Source organism: Bradysia coprophila, unplaced genomic scaffold, assembly GCF_014529535.1.
Source record: "Bradysia coprophila strain Holo2 unplaced genomic scaffold, BU_Bcop_v1 contig_151, whole genome shotgun sequence".
NCBI classification, from domain to species: domain Eukaryota; kingdom Metazoa; phylum Arthropoda; class Insecta; order Diptera; family Sciaridae; genus Bradysia; species Bradysia coprophila.
This window is the reverse complement of record NW_023503423.1, coordinates 5038145-5059366: the sequence shown is the minus strand read 5'-3', so window position 1 is coordinate 5059366 and position 21222 is coordinate 5038145. Positions and strand designations below refer to the sequence as shown.

Here is a 21222-nt window from a genome sequence, read left to right as displayed (position 1 = left end):
AAATTCCCAATTTTTATTTCAGACTTAATTTATTGGAAATTAAGTACAGTCGGCGACTTTAAAATAAGTGACACAAACGTTTCAGCTGTTTTTCAGCAACAATTAAGATTTTTCGTCTTTAAACGGTTTAAAGGAAGCATGCGTGTACATTGTTCACCCGCATAAACGAGCATAACAAATTTGTTTGTATGAGTGGATCAGATGAAAAACAGCTGAAACAAAATGCGTCACTTTTTTGAAAGTCGCCGACTGTATTTCAATTAAATCATCAGTCTACAATCTCTGCTGGGGTTAACTGATTTATAAAAAATTTGTGAACGGTCGACTCAAACAGAGGTCAATTTTAAAAACCCGATTACCTGAAACCCGAGGAAATCGAGACACGACTCGAACCCACCCCGAAATACATTTTTAAGAACCTAAAGTCCGCAGGTTCGTGTGGATCAAGATTTTTCACCAAGATTTTGGATAACCAGCTCATCTCTATTGCAGAACTCAGAGATCTCGTAACAAGCGAATCTCTTCCTCAACACTCAATATACCATATTTTCACGAAATGCATCCGAACTTAAAACCAACTCTGTTACGATTTAAAACATCATAAAAATACGAGCCATCATACCTCATTACTGCCTTCAATGAGCGTCGCGATATACCAACATCGTCAAATCGAATCTGTAACATTTGATGTTTCTTTCCCTTCAACGAACATCATACGCTTTTTTCTGTATGTCTTCGAGCAAAAGCGATTGCAATGGAAAAAATATTCCAAGAAAAAAAAATAATTTTAAATTTTCGTCGATTTGCCATTGCAACATCCAATGGATGTCATCCATTTCCATAACAAACCAATATGATTTGTACTGTAGCACCGATTAAATCCAGTGAATTTTGCAAGAAAATTCAATTAGTTCTTCAGTATTGTGTTCGGTAGCATTATGTCATTTCCATTACAGCATTCATTAACCTTGAATTTTTGGTGGTTGGAGCAAGAAATTATGAGTGATAATTTTGAAGTGTTTCGGTTAGTTTGATTCGAAATTGTTCGTTGCGAGTGTAAATAACCTCTTCAACTTAAACTTTAAAACTGAAACAATGCTCAGATTTTACCATGAAAATGTTTTAACAATGTGTCGGTCAATTTTCCGACTGAAGTCTTCTCAAAATGCACTCACTTCCGCTTACTATTCCAGATTCCACTGATGCGGAAAGTATTTTCCAATTTCCTTTTCTGTTGTCAATATTGACTTGAAAATAATATCCTTGCACATTCAGTGGGATAACGTACATTTCACATACACACGGTCGGTCTATGCGTACCTCTATCTCTCCCTGTATGTATATTATTTATGCATAATCAAAAGACACTGGATATCCCTCCTTATTTTATGTACGTTCCATAAAGCCACATTGAAATTGTCTTTGATCCTTTATTCCTGTTTTGTTCATCCCAGAGGATATGGATTCGAAAAATTCCATCTATACGCTGTGTGTGTTTTCTTCACATTTTATTTGAGCATGAGCATAAATAAAATAAAAAAAAAAATGAGAAAATGCGATTTAAAGTTAAGAGTGATATCGCCAAAAGTTGAACTAATTTTGGTGAAAATAAATACAATGGTTCGGCGATCCAGGCAAGCTATAGCTCGTTTGAATCGTCTTTCAATTCTAAGAAATAGGGATCTTTTAGTATTTCTGTTAGTTTCCCATTTTCGGAGTGAACACGTGAAAAGTCATAGCATGTCAAGGGGTGGTGAAAACAGTTTTTTTGTGATAGCTCAAGATAGACATGTTTCTAAAAGTTGAAAACTTGTAGGAATATAGGCCTTTGGCAGACCTTCATAAAGAGTATAATCATCGGTATGGGCCGCCACCCGTTCTAGACTTATGACTCAAAATATGGTCAATGTTTGGACAGTCCTACTGGCTTGCAACAGAATTTATCCGCGGAACTGACTATAGGGTGTTGTAGCTGGACTTACCCTCTTTCATTCCACGTATAAAAAACCCCAGATAAATTCTGTTGCAAGCCATAAAGTTAGTCGAGGTAAAATGTTGCTCCAGGAGACCCATATTTTTCAGTGTTTTCAACTTGTTTTTGGTCTTCTAACAAGCTGGAGCGATTGAAATGAAATAAACTAAATCAAAATTACATGTTCAGCTCAAAATTGTCCTGAACCGAGCGATCGTTGGTCTTGAAACTGTTGCTTTCCTCCTACTTCGTAGTAGGTGGAAAACCTCATTTCTTTGACTTCACAAAATGAACAGAAACTCAATTGTTTTCTACGAATATAGGTTTCTTGCTAAGCAGAGATGCGCACCGTCCATTTACATATAAAAAACTTGATTATACACACATTTCCATATTGTGTGACCTCTAGTGAAGCACAAACTACATCTTGAGTGACCATTTATTGACTGTAGAAGAACGCTGCGCATCTCTGCTTAGCAAGAAACCTATATTCGTAGCAAACAATTGAGTTTCTGTTCATTTTGTGAAGTCAAAGAAATGAGGTTTTCCACCTACTACGAAGTAGGAGGAAAGCAACATTTTCAAGACCAACGATCGCTCGGTTCAGGACAATTTTGAGCTGAACATGTAATTTTGATTTAGTTTATTTCATTTCAATCGCTCCAGCCTATTTGAAGACCAAAAACAAGTTGAAAACACTGAAAAATATGGGCCTCCTGGAGCGACATTTTACTTCAACTAACTTTATGGCTTGCAACAGAATTTATCTGGGGTTTTTTATACGTCGAATGAAAGAGGGTAAGTCCAGCTACAACACCCTATAGTCAGTTCCGCAGATAAATTCTGTTGCAAGCCAGTAGGACTGTCCAAACATTGACCATATTTTGAGTCATAAGTATAGAACGGGTGGCAGCCCATACCGATGATTATACTCTTTATGAAGGTCTGCCAAAGACCTATATTCCTACAAGTTTTCAACTTTTAGAAACATGTCTATCTTGAGCTAACACAAAAAACCTGTTTTCACCACCCCTTGACATGCTATGACTTTTCACGTGTTCACGCCGAAAATGGGAAACTAACAGAAAAACTAAAAGATCCCTATTTCTTAGAATTGAAAGACGATTCAAACGAGCTATAGCTTGCCTGGATCGCCGAACCATTGTTTTCAAATTGGTTCAAGTTTTGGCGATATCACTCTTAAAAGAGTGGTGCTATGAAAGAAATATTTGATATTTTTTGTGCGAAATATCAGATGTGTACACACGCTTGCCGTTTACGAATGAAAAAAATCGATATTTTTTATGGAATATTTCCGAAAAGTACAATTTGTCATAGTTCTATTTGTGGAGATTATTTAATCTTGCAACGTTTCGTCGTGCATCTTTCGCTTCATCCAAATTACAAATTTCTTTTTTTTAGTATTAACAGCAGATGTAACCAGTGATAAATACCCGACTGATATTTTATTTAATTTATTTAAGTCTTCAAGTCATCGTTTCGTTCTATCGAGAACCTGCTTCTTCCGAAATGTCTTTTTGATCTAAATAAAAATTTCTTTCAATTCAAGATACGCAATGAAAATTTCTCCTTTTTTTAAAAATCCACATCATTTCCACCGGACGGGAATTGTATACGAACATTAAATTGGCGAACGAAAAAAGGGAAAATGATTAATTTTCCTACTTTGTTATATTCAACATTTTGTCCATATTGTACAGAGAGTATTTGAACGACAATTTTCAGTTATTTTCCATATCTAAAATTGCAGCCCTCAGTAGACAGCGAAGAAAAATTGTTCGAAAGTTTAATTGAAATGGTTTTTTTTTCGGATAAAGATCGGAATGTTTTTCAAAATTTCAGTTATTTCATTGTTATGTTAGGGCACTCACTGGATACCATTGTGACCGTTTGATTGCACTTTGCCTGATAAATATCTGAATGTTAGAGAAAGGGATGGGAGAGTACAATTAAAGCGAATTCATTATTTGTTCTTCCGTCACAATATTCAGCATTGTACTGTGCACGCTGAAACTTTACCAAATACTTTAAAACTACGACTATACAAGAACCATAAATTATTTCTAATTGCCATGCTTTTACAATGAGACACTAATACCCTTTCTAACCGCACTGAATGCAGTTCTGGTGTAACCTTAAAGCCACATAATGTCGTAGAGATATAAATACCCTGTCATGAAAACACACAATCTTGTTTCGAAGAATTCGCATAACTTTACATTCTTCAAACTGTGTAGAATGGAATATTATTTTCCTTTCATAGAATTTCTTCCAGTCAGAGTTGTTCTTTAGGGAAGGGTAAAGATAAAATTCGTAGCAAAATGAAATGTAGCGATGCTAAAAACGGTAGGTATTTAAATCGGCTTATTAGAAAAAGGTTTTATTCGAATGAAGAATGCTGACCATATGAACAGATGAATATTTGGTATCTAATTGAACGAAGGGAAAATCTTTCATGTGAAAAATTGAATAAAAATTTAATTTTGAGGAAAATTAAGGGCAATGACGTTTTAAGTTTGGTTGCGAATACTGCTCATTTGTATTCACACAAAACAGGCCATAGTTCTCTCTAGCATCGAAGCTAACCGTGAGAGCATTGGTCATTAGACATGAAGAAACATAGAATCGTCAACTCTCATTGTCACGTGATCACATATTCAGGGAATGTTTTTTTTATCGAAACTGTGGTTAAATTAGGGTGTAGCATAAAATGTCTTTGAAATCGTATCACCCTGTCGATTAACTACCAAAACCCCGTGCTTCAACTTACATTAGAAGCATATACCGAACAAGCCAATGTTAGTCTATTGTTTTGCGAGGATATTGCAGCTGAAATTGTAACAGTATATATTGCTCCCACTGGAGTCAGACCAGCCATTCCTAATTGCAATGCTTGAACTCACTTTTTTTAAAGTTTGTTTACTAATTATGGTCAATGCAATAGCTCAATCTAAAGAAATAAATTTGCTGAAAATCCGGTATTTCTCAGTCAATTTCTATTTTACTTTCTAATTTTCGAGAGTTCAAGCACAAATATTTTGGCAATTATTCTTGATTGGTGATCAACACATCACCCACCAAAACAAATGAAAACGATGAAGTCCTCTCAACGATTTGCTTTTCAAAATTAAATTAAAAAACTTTTAGCCAAATCTTCTGTTACATCACGATACCAAAATCAAAAGTGATTAACTTCCACCCTATCAACTTAAATCCAAACTTTTCAAAATCTCATAAAAGTGTCATCGTACTCGACAGGTACATTTAATATAAATCACCAAAAAAAAGGAAGAAGAAAAAATTCCATATAAATCGTCTACACCTACCATGGATATATACTGTCTGCAGTCTGCGTGTTCCAAATCTTTTTTCCATATAGGAGGAATTTCTCTAATGATGAACGATGATGGGATGACGGATTTGATTGATGTTAATAAAATGGATTATAATCCACAACGCGAAAACATTTATAATTTTGAAAGAACGCAAACGAAATTATTTTAAAAAAAACATTTAATGTTGAGACTTTAACCTAATTGCTCATTTTGTTAATATCTTTCAGGGAACGTGGGACCAACGATGTTCAGCCACCGCGTGCCCAAAGTGCTTATATGACGGTAAGTGAAACCAATTTATCATTTGGATCCGTTCCTTTTCCTTGTGACTTTTTTTTACCTCCCATACACATCCACTGAACATCAAAAATATAATACTCGAGTGCATTTATGTTCTCCAGCCTGAGTAGCCGGTTTTTAAGAGCTTTTTATCTGGAAATGTTATACTCCCAAACGTGTTAGAACACCATGTCTATGTTCTTCTTTGTATTTTTGGAGCATTACACCACACCTTTACGCAAATGATGAAATTTAATATTTATGTTATACCCTATAGGGATTTTGCGGTATATACATCGCAAGTGTAAGTGAAAGAGGGTAGGCACAAAAGTGTCGCTTCCATTCCTATTACTATTTCATTCCCGAACAATAGAAAAAGTGGTAAGAAACGTTCCACATAAATAATAAAGTGTCATTCACAATCAATTAAACATTTTATAAATATTCTCTTTTCCCGAGGGATTAACATGATATATAAAAGGAATTGTTGAACAAAAACTTTTCACAGAATTTATATCGTGTAATGTCGTATATATAACCAGCGACGGTATACACATACATAACACACCGAATGTCTTTGCTTGGCGTGGATATGAGATGAAGAAAATTGCGATAATGTAACCATTAAAACCATTCAAAACATTTTAGGGCCCCAAAAATACATAAATTCACTAACAACTTTACACCATTCATAAAGTTTTTCGTTTGATACGGAATAGCTTGAAACGATGTTTTGTTTCTTACGTGAATATGTCTCGTACAATCTACATGGGATATTGTATGTGTGTGTGGGTTTCTATCCATTCATTGTTGAATATGAATTCAATCACGCCAAAATGTAGATAATTTTCGTTTCATTTTATACAATAGCGTTCGTTGAAGAGGAGAAAATGGAAGGTATGGGAGTGTATGTGTGTAGGTATATGAGTTTGCGTATGCATCGATTATGCAAAATGTGGAATATAACATTTGTTATATGAAAACTATGAATCAGATTGTAAATCTGTCTAACAACAACATCGATTCAATTTTGATTCAATTAGGAATTATGCAGTAAGCACCACCGGGTCATTATTGTCATTAATTTTTTCTCGTCACGTAAAAGATTGCTAATTGTTAATTTAATTATGGGCCACCGTTATGTATTATTAATTATTCGCCGACAACGTTTATACATTCTACAGAGGAGCTGCCATGGAAATGGTGTAGCATCCCATTCAACAACTTGATAATTTGTTTCAAAGCTGAGAAAAATGTTAGGTTGAAGATAATTTTAAATAAAATGTCGAATCAAGTGAACAGTGTCAGTTCTGGCGAGGGTTTATTAATTCGAATTTCAGTTCTCAAATTCTAAAAAATTCTGAAAATTTCTAAATTTTAAGAATTTAGTACTTAGAAATGTTGAAAAATACTAAAACTTTTCCTAAAACGCAGTGCTGGGCCCATAACCTGTGAGATTTGTGAATTCTGTTCAGCGAAATAATAGACGATCTTTACCCGGAGGCGGTACAAACAAGAAGAACTTTTATTTCTCAACGTAACATTGACATATGATTACACAGATCGAACTAAAGTGAGCATATGTATGTACAGTGTGTCAATCAAATAAGAATTCCAACACGACTGATAGACCATTTCTATTTTATTTTATCTTTTAGAATGTTTAAAGATAAAACACCTCCTTCAAACCTTTCGATGGTGGAATTGTGCCCAAAATCGAAGCCACGGTTTTCTTTTTGAATGGTGATGCTGATGTGTTGAATTAAATAAGATTTCGCACGTTTTGTAGCATCGGTGATTTTACTTCCGATTTTTAGACCCGTACGAAGTACTGGGGTCTTATAGGTTTACGCATACGTTTGTAACACGTCGAATTGGACTCCCTGAGTAAGGGGAAACCTATTGTGGTTGTCTAGAGATGCCAAATCCGCGAAAAAAAAAATGTCCGTCTGTCCGTCTGTCCGTCTGTCTGTCTGCACGATAACTTGAGTAAAACCCATCCGATTTTGAAAATTATTTTTTTTCCCGTTTGGTAATGTCAAAAGACAGGCTAAGTTCGAAGATGAGTGATTTTGGATCAACCCCTCCCGAGCTGTGGCCCAATAAGTGCTTTACGGTTTTTCGAAGATATCTCCGGACATTTAAACGTTAAACTTGTAAGTGATACTTCAAATAAAAGGTATTTACAATACCGATCGACAATAAAAAAGTTTATGGAAATCGGATGACCGACTCGTGAGTTAGACCCCTTGGTGTGGAACAGGCACAGGGCGGCAAGCAGTTTTTGCTTGTAGGTCGGCCAAATTTGAACATATTTCGTTCGTTTTAGCTTTATTTGATAGGTATTGACCGTACCAATCAGGGGAAAAAAATTTTATGAAATTATGTTCTCCGGTGCGTGAGCTAGGTCTCTTGGAGTGAGCTCTTATCTGGCTACTCGGCCGTACAGTGAACGTGGAGTATTTTGTCAATATCTCGAGTAAATTTTGACCGAATTTCATGATTTTTTTTTGTTTGAAAGGTATTAACAAATGTAAAGCGTCGGTACTATTTTCGGTTTCCTAACAAAATGGCTGCCGGCGGCCATATTGGATTTTATTAAAAGTGATATAAAGTGGGAAAAATGATGCTTAGAGAGTTTCTGTTAACATGGAAATAATGTGTTAAGTGTTAGGGGTTTCAGGGATTCCATATATGGACATCTATATATATATCTATATACAGCTATATTGAGCTATATACAGGCATATAGAGCTATATAATAGCATATATTCCTCTGTGAAATGTTTATTTACAGTGAAATATAGGTAAATATAGCGGTATATAGCTGTTTAAATAGGAATTTATGAAAGTTGACTTCGTACGGGGCTGTCTATATTGCCTCCGGTAATTTAATTGTATATGATAACAAGGCAAAGATTGGATAATGTAAGTGATTTAAAAGGAAGAATAGTTTTTCAGTAGAGAATGAAGTAAAAGAAATGAAGAGTCTCACAGTAAAGGCTCTTGATACGAATAGGTGTTTCGTACGGGTCGTTGTTAGCTATGTTTTTGATTAAATCCAGGCCCAATTTTGCTATTAACCTCTGACGTCTCCGTAGCAACCGGAATGAAAATGAACATTGTGAAAAATGGCTGATTTTAATCCTTTCCCCTACTTTTGCGACGTAACCGGCGTGCTGAGACGAAGAATTTAGATATGACGGTGCGAAAGTGTCCTTACCGGTAAAATCCCACAACAATGACCTTTGGGATTACTGAAAATACCCCCACCTGAAATGCCTACAGATAAATTGCTAAATTGACGAAAACAAACAGAGAAATCGATTCTCTTCCCTCCGACGGTTCACGTGAAAAAAAAAAAAATCTTACAGTCAAAGGCAGTCAATTTTCAGCATAAATTTGCTTCAGCTGATCCACACATACAATCAAAACTGGTTTTCCTTGTTCATACGGTTGAAGCTGCTACACGCACGCGCATGATGGTGGTAAAACCGTATAAAGACGTATAAACGGTTGTGATTGTTTGTATGGATCAGCTGAAAAACAGCTGAAGCTAATTTATGCTGAAAATTGACTGCCTTTGACTTAAGAAATTTCCGAAAATTTCCAAATAATAAGCCCAGGACTCTTTGCCCACCTAAGTCTTAATAGCTCTTCTGATTAAATGCCGAGCAATAACAAAAATCTTTGTAGGTTGTCGTTCCCATAAGACAAACATATGGGAACTCTAACCTATACATAGGACAGCTGTTCAAGGCGGGCAAGCCTTGAGATGTAAGAATCTGATATTCTTATGACATTACCATTGCTCACTGTCAAAAATTACGTCGGTGGACGAATTGACAACTACAGACACGCCAATCATACAGCTTCTGTCTTAACCTTTTACGGACCGCTATGATATATATTATCGCACTCCGACTTCGACGACAGAAATAAGCAATGTGCAAAAATTTCGATCCAAAGATTAGAAGTAATAGATTCCATAGTAATATTGATAATAAGAATTATTGCCATCCCTGAAAGTTTACCCTGGTATAAGTGTGGCCTGACAATTATATTGTTCCTGAATTAAATGGCATTTAACTAACAAATATCAAAATGCTATGCAGTGCACTTCTTCAAAAACGAAATTAATCATTTCCCCCCGAAGTGCCTTTCCCCACAGAACAATGAACATTATTCTCATCACAAATTGTGTGGCCAATTTCCGTTCCAACTTCTAACGATTCCAACCATTTCTTAGGCGAAAATGACATATTTCATTTATGTGCACAAGACGAAGTGTAATTTTAATGGATTCACTTCATACTAGAGTAAACCAGAAATGTGTGTACGGTACACACGAAATATTTGCATTGGAACATTTAACTTTGAAGGGGGGAGAGAGAGAATATAAATTTATTTTATTCTGAAAATGACTTGACGGATAATAACACCGCTTTAAACCTACTGTATCAACGTTTAAGGCTTATCATAAAAAACTTAATTTGTCTTGTCTATTATATCCCATTTCTTAAACCGAAGAGCGTGTAACGAACACAATATATACACGAGTAAAGATAGACCATTTACCATGATTACCTCCCTGTTTGTTGTTCTTATGTTTTAATTTAAGTACAAGAATATTTTGTTCGTACACACACAGAAAAGCCACCCCTGTTATCATCATAATAAAATCCATTGCTCGCCAGGTTCTGTGAACTCTAATGGATTGATGGGATGTTTGCACTAAGCTTTTGGACTAATTTTCTCTATATTCTTCACTGCAACAATCATTACTGTTGATGAACTTGATCGTTTACTCGGTGTTCTTTTATACGTGGATGGTATGTCTTTTGTATATGATATGGCAAGGCACTATGGCACAGAATTTGCGTTTTCCTATTTAAACCTTACATGGTGTAATGCGGTTCGACTACGTGCAGGTGTTTTTAAGTAAACACTTATCGTTAAACGTAATGGATTGGATTTTTCTTGGTTCATCTTGTTTAGTTGATCGTTTCAGCTTTGTTTTATGTTAGTTTCAGCTATGGTAAATGATTATTTAATATAATCTTAGGGTGAACTGAATGTTGTTTCGGAAGGGGGAATCTACTTACATCTCTTGTAATTCGTTGCAATGTGTAGATAAATGAAAAAAAAGGAAGAATTTATTTTATTGATTAGAGGTCATTATTGCTAAGGATGCAGGTTCGTTTTGAGTGAATTGGGCGAATCTAATGGTATCCGTTGTAATAGCACAACTATCGATTACTGTAATGATGTAGAATATGCGGACGTATTTAGCGAAGTGCGTCATGTGCCCATATCCGTGTCCGTTTAAAGTATTGTTCGCCTTATCAAATTCATTTAAAAAATTTGATTTTATTTAATTTATTAATCAGAATTTACAATTGCTTTTCACTCAGACTCAAGTATAACTTAAAACACATTTGGACAGAAACCACGTTTCTTAGCTGAAGCATTCAAACAGTTCAAAATTTTGGCAGCGGATTCACATCTGCAAATCAGTGAAGATGTTAGGTTCCATATTTCAGCATTAAGAGTCAATTCGCCAAAACTTCGAACAGCTTATATGGAATCGGGCTTCAAGTCGACGGCGATCCAAACGAGCTATGGCTCAAATGAGTCGTCGTTCAATTCTGATAATATCGTGGAACAACTTTTTTGTTAGAGGTTCCTGCTACTAACTCTCCCAACCGTCCAGAGCCATTCAATAATTTCGGTTTTCTCGAGGTTTTTCACTTGTTGTGGCGGCTGGGTAGGTCGAACATTGGCGTTTGTTGGTCAATAATATTCAGCTCATCGACCTTCATAAACGTGCACAATTTGACATTATTCAATTCTCGCATGTTGGAGCTATTGATAAAAAACGATTTTCACGACAACTCAACTCCAGAGTAAATTTTTCTAAAGGCCATGTCATCCCAACAAAAAAATTTCGGGAAAAAAGTCGTTCCACGATATTTTCAGAATTGAACGAGGATTCATTTGAGCCATGGCTTGTTTGGATCGCTGACAGCTTGAATCCCGACTGTTCAAAGATTTGGCGAATTGACTCAAGAATCGGAATGTTTCGGCCCACACGTCTGACCTGGAGTTTTGGGACAGTATACAGTAAGCCACTAATGGACTCGTCTTTTTTCATTAGTTCTATACGGTGGCAAAGGTCCAGAAGCCAAGGCTTATATTTAGGAATTTTAAAACTGACAATTCTGAAAACGCTCCAAAATTTTCAGGATTTTTTGGAATTTTCAGAAAATAAATTCCCAAAAATAAGCCCTGCCACAATCGCAACTCCGTGTGTTCCATACAACCAGGTCACAAGTTGTCCGACCCAATCCGATTCTAATTCAGGATTGAAATGAATATTATAATTACTTGTCGGTATCGAATATTGCTTTGCATTCGTCAGCTATCTCCTTAACTACTTTGTCGAGAGTTTTGCCATTGCTTCCAACTAATGTTACGTCATCCAAATAACTCAGGATGTTCTCTGGTTCGAATTTTTCTTGTGTCATCTAAAGAAACGTGATTGCAACAATCCGTTAAACATTTGTATGAACCTTACTATTCCGAGTTTGTCCAAGTAGCATGCAGTCAAACATTTTCCTGTCTGTGTGATCGGATTTGCACGAATTATCACTCGACCCATGTCTATGTCAGACGCACCAGTTTCGTTTTTACAAGCTATCAAATCGTTGAACTTATTCTCTCCTTGTTCTTCTGATGATGAATTTTCCTGAACACAATTCGTGTTTTATTATTGTTATGGTTTCGTCTGAAAAACGATGATCTTTTACCGATGTTACAATGGTGACAAATACAATGGTCAGCACAACAGCTAGACGATTCATTTTCAATATTTTAGTTTTCTGTTATTTTCGATTTAATTTTTCAAGTTAAACTGAGTAGCAGTTGACGAATCGTTCTGTTTTATATTTTTATGGTGCCCTCTAAACATTGTAATGTCGTCTGTTCAAAAAAAAAGTAATTTTTCCCATGAAAATTGATTTTTTTTGTTCAAGCTAATTGAGATGAATTTATGAATCAGAATCTAAAATAATTTACATGAACGGAATTATGAAAGCCGACACATTTTATGCTTGGTGGCTTATCGGTGTTTTTCTAAATTTTGCATTGAATTTTATATTGAGAAATCGAGAAAACCCAAGTAAAACACAGAAACAGAAAATGTGTCGGTTTTCAAAATTCCGTGCGTGTAGGTTTTGAGGTTTTGTTGATGAAAGTAGCAATCATTACATTATGTGATACAATGACGATAACATATTGACGAACCATTGAATGTGTCTAGTCTAGTTTAAACTGTAGAAATTGTATATTATTATAAAACATAGCTAACGCCGACCCGTACGAAACACCTATTCGTATCAAAAGCCTTTACTGTGAAACTCTTCATTTCTTTTACTTCATTCTCTACTGAAAAGCTATTCGCCCTTTAAAATCACTTGCATTATCCACTCTTTGCCTTGCAACAAATCAACAAATAAATTGCCGGAGGCAATATAGACAGCCCCGTACGAAGTCAAATTTCATAAATTCCTATTTATACAGCTATATACCGCTATATTTACCTATATTTTCCTATAAATAAACATTTCACAGATGAATATGCTATTATATAGCTCTATATGCCTGTATATAGCTCAATATAGGTGAATATAGATATATATAGATGTCCATATATGGAATGCCTGAAACACCCCACACACATAACAAATTATTTCCATGTTAACAGAAACTCTCTAAGCATCATTTTTCCCAATATATATCACTTTTATTAAAATCCAATATGGCCACCGGCAGCCATTTTGTTAGGAGACCGGAAATTTTACCGACGCTTTACATTCGTTAATACCTTTCAAACAAACAAAAATCATGAAATTCGGTCAAAATTTACTCGAGGTATTGACAAAATACTCCACGTTCACTGTACGGCCGAGTAGCCAGATAAGAGCTCACTCCAAGAGACCTAGCTCACGCTCCGGAGAACATAATTTCAAAAACTTTTTTTTCCCTGATTGGTACGGTCAATACCTATCTAATAAAGCTAAAACAGACGAAATATGTTGAAATGTGGCCGACCTACAAGCAAAAACTGCTGGCCGCCCTGTGCCTGTTTCACACCAATGGGTCTAACTCACGAGTCGGTCATCCGATTTCCATAAACTTTTCTTTTGTCGATCGGTATTGTAAATACCTTTTAGTTGACGTATCAGTTACAAGTGTAACGTTTGAATGTCCGGAGATATCTTCGAAAAACCGTAAAGCACTTATTGGGCCACAGCACGGGAAGGGTCGATCCAAAATCACTCATCTTCGAACTTAGCCTGTCTTTTGATATTACCAAACGGGAAAAAAAAGAATTTTCAAAATCGGATGCGTTTTACTCAAGTTATCGTGCAGACGGACAGACGGACAGACGGACTTTTTTTTTCACTGATTTGGCATCTCTAGACAACCACAATAGGTTTCCCCTTACTCAGGGAGTCCAATTCGACGTGTTACGGATGTATGCGTAAACGCATAAGACCCCAGTACTTCGTACGGGTCTAAAGACATTCAAATTGAGAAGTGTCGGCTTTGGCTCTGTTTATGGGAGGCAAAACCACAATGCCATTTCAAATCGGCATATCTAATATACAACGTCACGTGGGAAATGACTTGCCATGAGGGGGTAAATACTCGTTAATATTCAATTTATTGAAGGTTTTGCATCTTCGGATATTATTAACTTCATGATGAGGAACTACCAATTTTGGATGCGAAGCATCTTAATCGCTTCCTGTTTTATACCGAAAATGGCACTGATAAGCTGATAAGCGGGGCCAAGGAGGTGGAAATAAAGGATTTTCGATTTAGTTGTATGTTACGCCATGTCTCTAATTTTTGCCTTGAACAGGCACTAACACTGTGGAGGTTATCGTAATAGCTGTGAATTGTGTAAGTGTCGCGCAATTGACGTACAAGCTTTACCCTCGTAGATAACCAAATATTCTAATTTTTAGTTTTTAGACCTTAACCAGTGTAGTCCCAGTGTAGTGAAATTCTACAAGTTTTCTGATTTGGGAGTTGTTGTGATTGGTAATTGATTCCACGATAATTTCGTTGAGGGCACAAGTCCTCAATAAGAATGAAATATCAAAATAAACCACAAAAACTATCAACTCAGAATATATGTCGAATTTCACTTTTCTCTTCCCCTAAATAGTACACTAGGATTACACTCGTTAAGTTCTTCTGTGCTATCAAAAACTAAAGTGTCGAAACAAACATTTTACGTCTTACGTGGTGTAATGCTATATGTTGTTTCTTCGCCGTTTGTCAATAAATGTTTGGTGTTTCTTGGACTAAAACGCCGCTACGGTCCAAGTTACGTAGTTTAACAACATGTTTCAATCCTCAGTCTTATCAGAGATATAACAGAAGTCGGTCAGTTGGTTTGTGATTTTTATTCAAGATATTATAGAATCTATATCTTATATGAGACTTTTTGTCGGTTTATCTAGCCCCTTGAGACTTGTTAAACTTAAATTATACGTAGAAAGACATTACATCCGTGCTTCCAAATTTTTATTTTGACGAGCATGGATGTTATAGCCCGCGACCCAAATGGGAATCCCACTCGTCAAAATAAAATTTTGAAATCATGTACGTACTGTGCTTTGTGTGATTAAGCAATGTAAATGTATATGAGCAAAGCGACATTTACATTGCTGTGTAACACGCAAATTGTATTTGACTGTACCGATAGTTAGAGTAGAAAAACAATCTTATAAATTGACTATTAACGTATTCAATATTTATTATGTTAAAACAAGCAGTTCATATGACAAATATGTCCATAAATTCCAAATTTACAAAATTTTAAAACACATTTGGGCAGATTTCTCGTTTCTTAGCGGCTACATTCAGACAAGTCCGTAGTTTAGCTGTAAGCTCACATCTGTCAACAAAGAAGAAACGTTTGCAAAAACCAAATTTTCACCAAAACGTAATTGAACAAAATTACTCATCTGTATCGGTGACTTTATTGCATTCACCAATGATATCCTTCATGGAGTCCAAAAGCGTTTTTCCATCTTTTGCTCTCAAATCTGATTTGTCCATTTCTATAACTTTGATTAGACCTTCTGGTGAAAGTTTACCGTCCTTCAACTGAAAGCAAATAAATTTTTGTAGGGAAGACGAAAACCACGCAGACTCCATCGACTGCCGTAATTTGCAGAATTCTTTGGTTTTATTTATGACACTTGGCTCTTATCAACGCACTTCAAGCATGAGCGGTACTCTAAATAGAGTACTGAAATTGGAGAGTATTTCAAACATATTTTGACACTGTAAAAAAAATCTGGAAACTTTTTTCATACAAAATAGCACTCTATTGAGCAACTGTCACTCGAAGCAATTTCGCTTGAAGTGCGTTGCTCTCATTCAAATTACGGCAGTTCAGCTAGTTTCGTTGGCCAAGTAAATTGAAGGTAATAGATTATGTCCTTATTTGAAGCTTTGTATTTTGTCAATTATGAGGATTGTGGCTGAAGGCAACGACTGCATTCACGCAAAGACTTAATCTACTAAATTTCATGTTATTTTGGAGTCATTCAAGTAACTTACAATTTCAAGCCTATTGAACATACACTTGTTAAAGCATTTGCCCACTTTAGTTGTAGGAATACCACGATTATGTAACTCTTCTATATCCGCATCTGATGCTCCAGTTTCATTCTTACAAATGCCAATGTCAGCCAAAATTTTTTCCGTTTCTTTTGACATATCCTAAAAAGCCCGAAATTTTCTTTGAATTTTGCTTTACATTTGATTTACAATTCACTAATCACCGATTGTACATTGCTGAGAACTGCGAATAGCAGAACGATAGTCACACAGAGAAATTGTTGCATTTTTAATATTTTTGATTTTGTTTTCTTTGCTTCAATTTTGTTCACTGACTAAGTTGTGATTCAACTGCGGACTTTGTTTATATAGAAAATTTTAGTGCGAAAACAACAAATTCTGCTAAATATTTCTGATGATTGCTTGTAATAAAAAGGTATCACATCACGGTCCATAACAATAAAAACGATCATTGTTCATGGACATTATATTTATCGCAATTTTTAATCATATTTGCGGTAATTTATTTCTGTGCGTTTTTGTAGATCTATGAAGTAAATTAACCATTGCACATTGTAAAACATTTTATTGGAATCATAAACGATTAAGTCTTTATGATTAAGTACCAAAGCTCAAGGACAACTGTGGGTCAGTATCACACAATATATTGATAAATAGATTAAAGTATCGTTGTTCGGAGGTCACAAGGTTGGTTAGAGTTGTAGTCAGAACGTTGGTAATAATTCCGGCGAAGAAACTTTTTGATCGACAACCCTCTGTATCCTTAACACGAACATTTGAAAGACGTGAGGATCATATTTTCTTTCTGGTTTCCTTATGATATTGACTCCAGATTAAGTCATGAAAAGCACATTAGCCACAACACACACAGATTGCTATTTGGATTCGACTGATAAAACATTTCAATTTTTTACATAAATTTCCTATCATTTGTTGTGAATTTTTCCGTCATATTGCTCTAGTTTTTGGATATTCGTTGCACTGCGCAATTTTTTTTGACATCCTTAAAAGTACTAAGATTCTAACGTATGTCTTATTAGAATCTGGCTAATTTGCAAACAATTTTTGTGAGACTAAAATTCATTGTCTTCTTTAACCAAAGTTAAAGCCCTGAGATGACCAGGATACAGGTCGAAACGTAAAAAGAAAATATTTTTCGTTTCTATTGGCTTTGATCAGCGATACAAGACTTTACATAATTTTCAATCAACCTAAACCAGCAACACAACAATATCCAACCAAATTTAAGAGTTAAATCTTAATGTTCTTAAGAATCACGGTGCGGTTGAATGAATTTTAACTGAGCATTTCGATGCACTTTTGATATTTTTGGATATTATTAGTCAGCTCGGAGCCCTGAACAAGGTTCAACAAAATTGTTTTGATTTTAATCCGTACTTTAATCCGTACCGTCGGTGACATTGGTGCATAGCCCATCCTGTCTACAGAGAGAGATACAATTGTACAAAAATGTAGTACCCTATGTGCAAGTGAAGCCGGCAGAGACACGCTAAAGTTGAAAAAACGTGATTTTCGAACCGTCATAGAGGCGTGGATACTTGAGGGATGAAGCTAAAAATAGTTCTAGCAGTAGAGCAACATTTCCTCTATCAATGACCAAAAATTATTTTTGAAGACCAACTACGTAGAGGCCGACAGTAGCTCAATGTAGCTCATATTTGGTAAAATTTGCAGGTTTCAGAGGCACCTGAGACTCACATATTAAAATTTTTTGTAATTAAAATGGTTAATTCTGAAATGCTGGAAATCTCAGCTGTCCATCGACATCACACATTCTATGACTCATGTCAACAGTGCCGATATGTTGGATGAATAAGTGAAATGTGTCCTTCTACAGTGAGATTTTGTGGATGATTTGAAAAATCTTGGAAAACACCTCTGGGATGATTTGTTTGATTAACAAAGTTATAGAGACTGAGACAACGAAAAAAGCAAAATAACATCGATATTTTGCTCTTTATATAGATATTTCAAATCATGCACTAAATTTCACTGTAGAAAATTCATTCAACCGCAAAATTTAAGAATTTTCAGCATTTTGCAGTTTTTCAGAATTTAAGAATTGAAATTCAAAATAATAAGCCTTGGCTGTTTCACGCTATATTATTTTTTACCTTTCCAACGAATCATTCCGTACGATATTTGTAACTCTCTTCTTTAAGTTAGGCACTGCGTCGTCGCGACGCGTGCGTCTATACGAGATTATTTACTCAATTAGAAATTATAGTTGAAAGTGACTTTCGCAAAAGTAGCTGCGATTTTGTTGATTCACCTACGTTCTTCATATTTACTAGCAAAACTGACCCAGACAGAAGTTGAAAAGTAAATCAATATCGTGTAAAGAAATGTTTCTAGAATATTCAGTTCACCGACAAATTGAATTAAATATGCAGATGGGAACGAGTTCGTATTTTCTGAAAATTTATGTCGAATTTATACGACTTCAATTGATTTTTATGTTTGGGCATAGGTATTTGTCGGTGTACAAAATATCGTTTTCTTCTTCCACCATTTAGGAATTTATTCAACTTGTTGGCACGTTTTTCCATTAAAGTTCTTGTTGTTGTTAACTGTACTGTGATCATGATCCGTCGGCTGTATTAGCCGGCGCAAAATAAAAGTATCTATCTATCTATCTATCTATCTATCTATCATTTGCTATCGAAAACGACGACAAGACTAAGCTATGACCCTTGACTAGCGTTCTCTTAAATAGAGTAATATGATGCAAATATTGAAGTTATAGATTTTGTATCAAATAATATGAGATACTTTACACAAATGAAGTAGAAGATTTTTGTTGCAATACGCCTGTCATCTCTAAGGACTATTTACGTAGTATAACTAGATTTCACTATTCATAGCATTAGAAATGTTGAATCAAATTTCCATCGATCCATTGAATCAACCATGTAAAACACACGTACATTTACAAACAACACTAAAATAATTTTTAGTCATGTAAATTGCTCACACAAAGGAAGTTGAGCTACGAAAAAAGTACAGTAAACAAATTTAAAACACTATTGAAAAGCAGTGGACAATGACGATTAAATTAACATTTTTTTAAAAACATTGTACACATACGGGCCACAATAGGTCGCTATTTTATTCAAGTAATATTGCCGAGAATAACAAACAAAAACAAAATAAATTGATGAAAATCACAAATATTTCTTTGATTTTCTGTAATCTCCCTTAGAACGGACCTTTTTCAAAGCCCAATTTCACAGCTTCAGCATTCAAACAATCTATAATCTTGACACCAGCCTCACATCTGTGTAAGGAAGAAAGTAAATTCAATCATTTTTATTGGCATGCGTAAGGTTGTGTCAAACGTACTCATCAGGATCTGTTACCGATTTACAGGCGTCGCTTATAGAATTAATAACAGATTTTATGGTTTTGCCATCCTTTGATTTGATTGTATCATCAATCATCATCTTGATCAAGTTTTCCGGTTCCAATTTGTTGGCCGCATTCACCTAGACAAAGCGAATCAACTGTGATAGCAATGAAACTCCAAAATACATCACACTTACCACTTCCAGTTTTTTTAGTAGACAAGAATGCAAACATTTGGTGGTGGGTGTAGTGGCCTTGGCTCCGTCCAACATTTCATCAACATCCTTCTCCGAGGCATTAGTTTCCTTTTGGCAAATTTTAGCTTTCTCAACGATAAGCGCCTCTATCTCGTTAGATTCAGCGCTGTCCTAGATTAAATAATGGCAACTAGTTTAGAATGTAAAGGTTCTACGAAAAGTTGTTGTACCGCTGATACTGATAATGCAGCGAGAAGTGTTACAACAATCGAACAATATAATTTCATTTTTAATGTTTTGTTGCAGCTTCGTTATCACCTTTATCAATCTTAACTAAATTTCGATCGACTGTTGTATTGTATTTATAGGAATTTTCGTTTTACTGTGCTTAAATGGCTACATAGTTTTTGTGTAGCAAAGTAAGAATCGTCACAAGTTTTTACAAAATCATTTATTCGAACGACATTAATTAGTTTTTAAAAAAATGTTTTTACTAGCAAAATTAGCTTTGGCCACCTATACCAAGACCTATATACTATAGTAAAAGACCAATAATACCACTATATCCTGCTGGACTAACAAGGAGTTTTATCTCTTTTTCAAATCTACACATTTCCAAGGGTTTTGACAATTGGTTCAAATCTGTCTTAGGTTGAGTATTAAACTTTCTAACTGACAACCCAATATGATGTACTAGAAAGCTGATAATGTTAACCATTTTCGCAATTGAGGTGTTGAAACGAAAAGGAAATCTAGATCATCAAATGTTAAAACACTCAATTCGATCATTCGTTAAATAAAACAGTTAGTTCGATCTGTTGCGTAAGGCGATTGATAGAGTTCATTTTGCATGCTGACATGCTGACCTCATTTTAAAACCTGTTCTATTGACCAATCAAATGTTGATCTCTATACAAACACAATTTTAATATTTTGATACAAACGTAGCGACAAAGTCAAAAGACCGACTAATGAAATGGAGACCGTATATGAATAAGTAAACAATTTCTTGTTCCAATGCAAATATAATCACAGGCCATCATCAAATTTAAATTATTCAAGTTAAGCACCAATCAAATAAAATTATGGCTTTTTGTGGACAATTATTCATTATGAGGTATTACTGTAATGGCATAGAAAAACATGAACATCAATTGTAAATTGGCTAAGCAGATAATTGGAGGTGCATTAACGATGTCACATGTTTTGTAGCCAATTTTTTTTACCACCCCCTAGGCCCTCGTCCACATATTCTTTTTTTTTTTAATCCGCCAATACCGGATTTGTTCCACAATTTTTTCCAGCTCTTTCCATCCCCGAAATTTTTGGATGTCCTCCCATATCTCCAATTGCAATAGTTTCGTATGACTAGTTACCTCAGATCAAA

At 35.2% G+C, this 21222-nt stretch overlaps 4 protein-coding genes across 5 annotated transcripts in view; 1 reads left to right on the top strand and 3 right to left on the bottom strand.

The window, feature by feature from the left end:
* The window catches only part of LOC119074555 (protein sprint), a 167043-nt gene that overhangs the window by 9510 nt on the left and 136311 nt on the right, over positions 1–21222 (top strand). For both annotated transcript variants that reach the window (XM_037180745.1, XM_037180744.1), the window contains exon 3: positions 5556–5610. In XM_037180745.1, the coding sequence (XP_037036640.1) occupies positions 5556–5610 (55 nt within the window). The remainder of the gene's footprint in view (positions 1–5555; positions 5611–21222) is intronic.
* LOC119074699 (general odorant-binding protein 28a-like) lies at positions 10963–12504 on the bottom strand. Its single transcript, XM_037180987.1, has 4 exons — positions 12417–12504; positions 12185–12355; positions 11995–12134; positions 10963–11113 (listed from the first exon to the last, which is right to left on the bottom strand). Exons 1-4 carry the CDS (start codon positions 12468–12470, stop codon positions 11035–11037), a joined length of 444 nt encoding a protein of 147 aa, XP_037036882.1. The 5' UTR covers positions 12471–12504; the 3' UTR covers positions 10963–11034.
* LOC119074697 (general odorant-binding protein 19d-like) lies at positions 15425–16610 on the bottom strand. Its single transcript, XM_037180983.1, has 4 exons — positions 16476–16610; positions 16252–16413; positions 15647–15792; positions 15425–15580 (listed from the first exon to the last, which is right to left on the bottom strand). The coding sequence occupies exons 1-4, from the start codon at positions 16536–16538 to the stop codon at positions 15502–15504; spliced, it is 450 nt and encodes a 149-aa protein (XP_037036878.1). The 5' UTR covers positions 16539–16610; the 3' UTR covers positions 15425–15501.
* Positions 19222–20202, bottom strand: LOC119074696 (general odorant-binding protein 19d-like). Its single transcript, XM_037180982.1, has 4 exons — positions 20066–20202; positions 19836–20006; positions 19636–19778; positions 19222–19570 (listed from the first exon to the last, which is right to left on the bottom strand). Exons 1-4 carry the CDS (start codon positions 20120–20122, stop codon positions 19492–19494), a joined length of 450 nt encoding a protein of 149 aa, XP_037036877.1. The 5' UTR covers positions 20123–20202; the 3' UTR covers positions 19222–19491.

Bases quoted from the DNA above. Each gene is read 5' to 3' on its own strand.
- LOC119074696 (XM_037180982.1), bottom strand. From the start codon at position 20,122: ATGAAATTATATTGTTCGATTGTTGTAACACTTCTCGCTGCATTATCA. The intron at 19,779-19,835 runs GTAAGTGTGATG...CGCTTTGTCTAG, and splicing joins TACTAAAAAAACTGGAAGTG to GTGAATGCGGCCAACAAATT. The intron at 19,571-19,635 runs GTACGTTTGACA...TTCCTTACACAG, and splicing joins TCGGTAACAGATCCTGATGA to ATGTGAGGCTGGTGTCAAGA.
- LOC119074697 (XM_037180983.1), bottom strand. From the start codon at position 16,538: ATGCAACAATTTCTCTGTGTGACTATCGTTCTGCTATTCGCAGTTCTC. The intron at 16,414-16,475 runs GTGATTAGTGAA...CGGGCTTTTTAG, and splicing joins TTCTCAGCAATGTACAATCG to GATATGTCAAAAGAAACGGA. The intron at 15,793-16,251 runs GTAAGTTACTTG...ATTTGCTTTCAG, and splicing joins TGTTCAATAGGCTTGAAATT to TTGAAGGACGGTAAACTTTC.
- LOC119074699 (XM_037180987.1), bottom strand. From the start codon at position 12,470: ATGAATCGTCTAGCTGTTGTGCTGACCATTGTATTTGTCACCATTGTA. The intron at 12,356-12,416 runs GTAAAAGATCAT...AATTGTGTTCAG, and splicing joins TTGTCACCATTGTAACATCG to GAAAATTCATCATCAGAAGA. The intron at 11,114-11,994 runs GTAATTATAATA...ACTGATTTGCAG, and splicing joins GCAATATTCGATACCGACAA to ATGTGAATCCGCTGCCAAAA.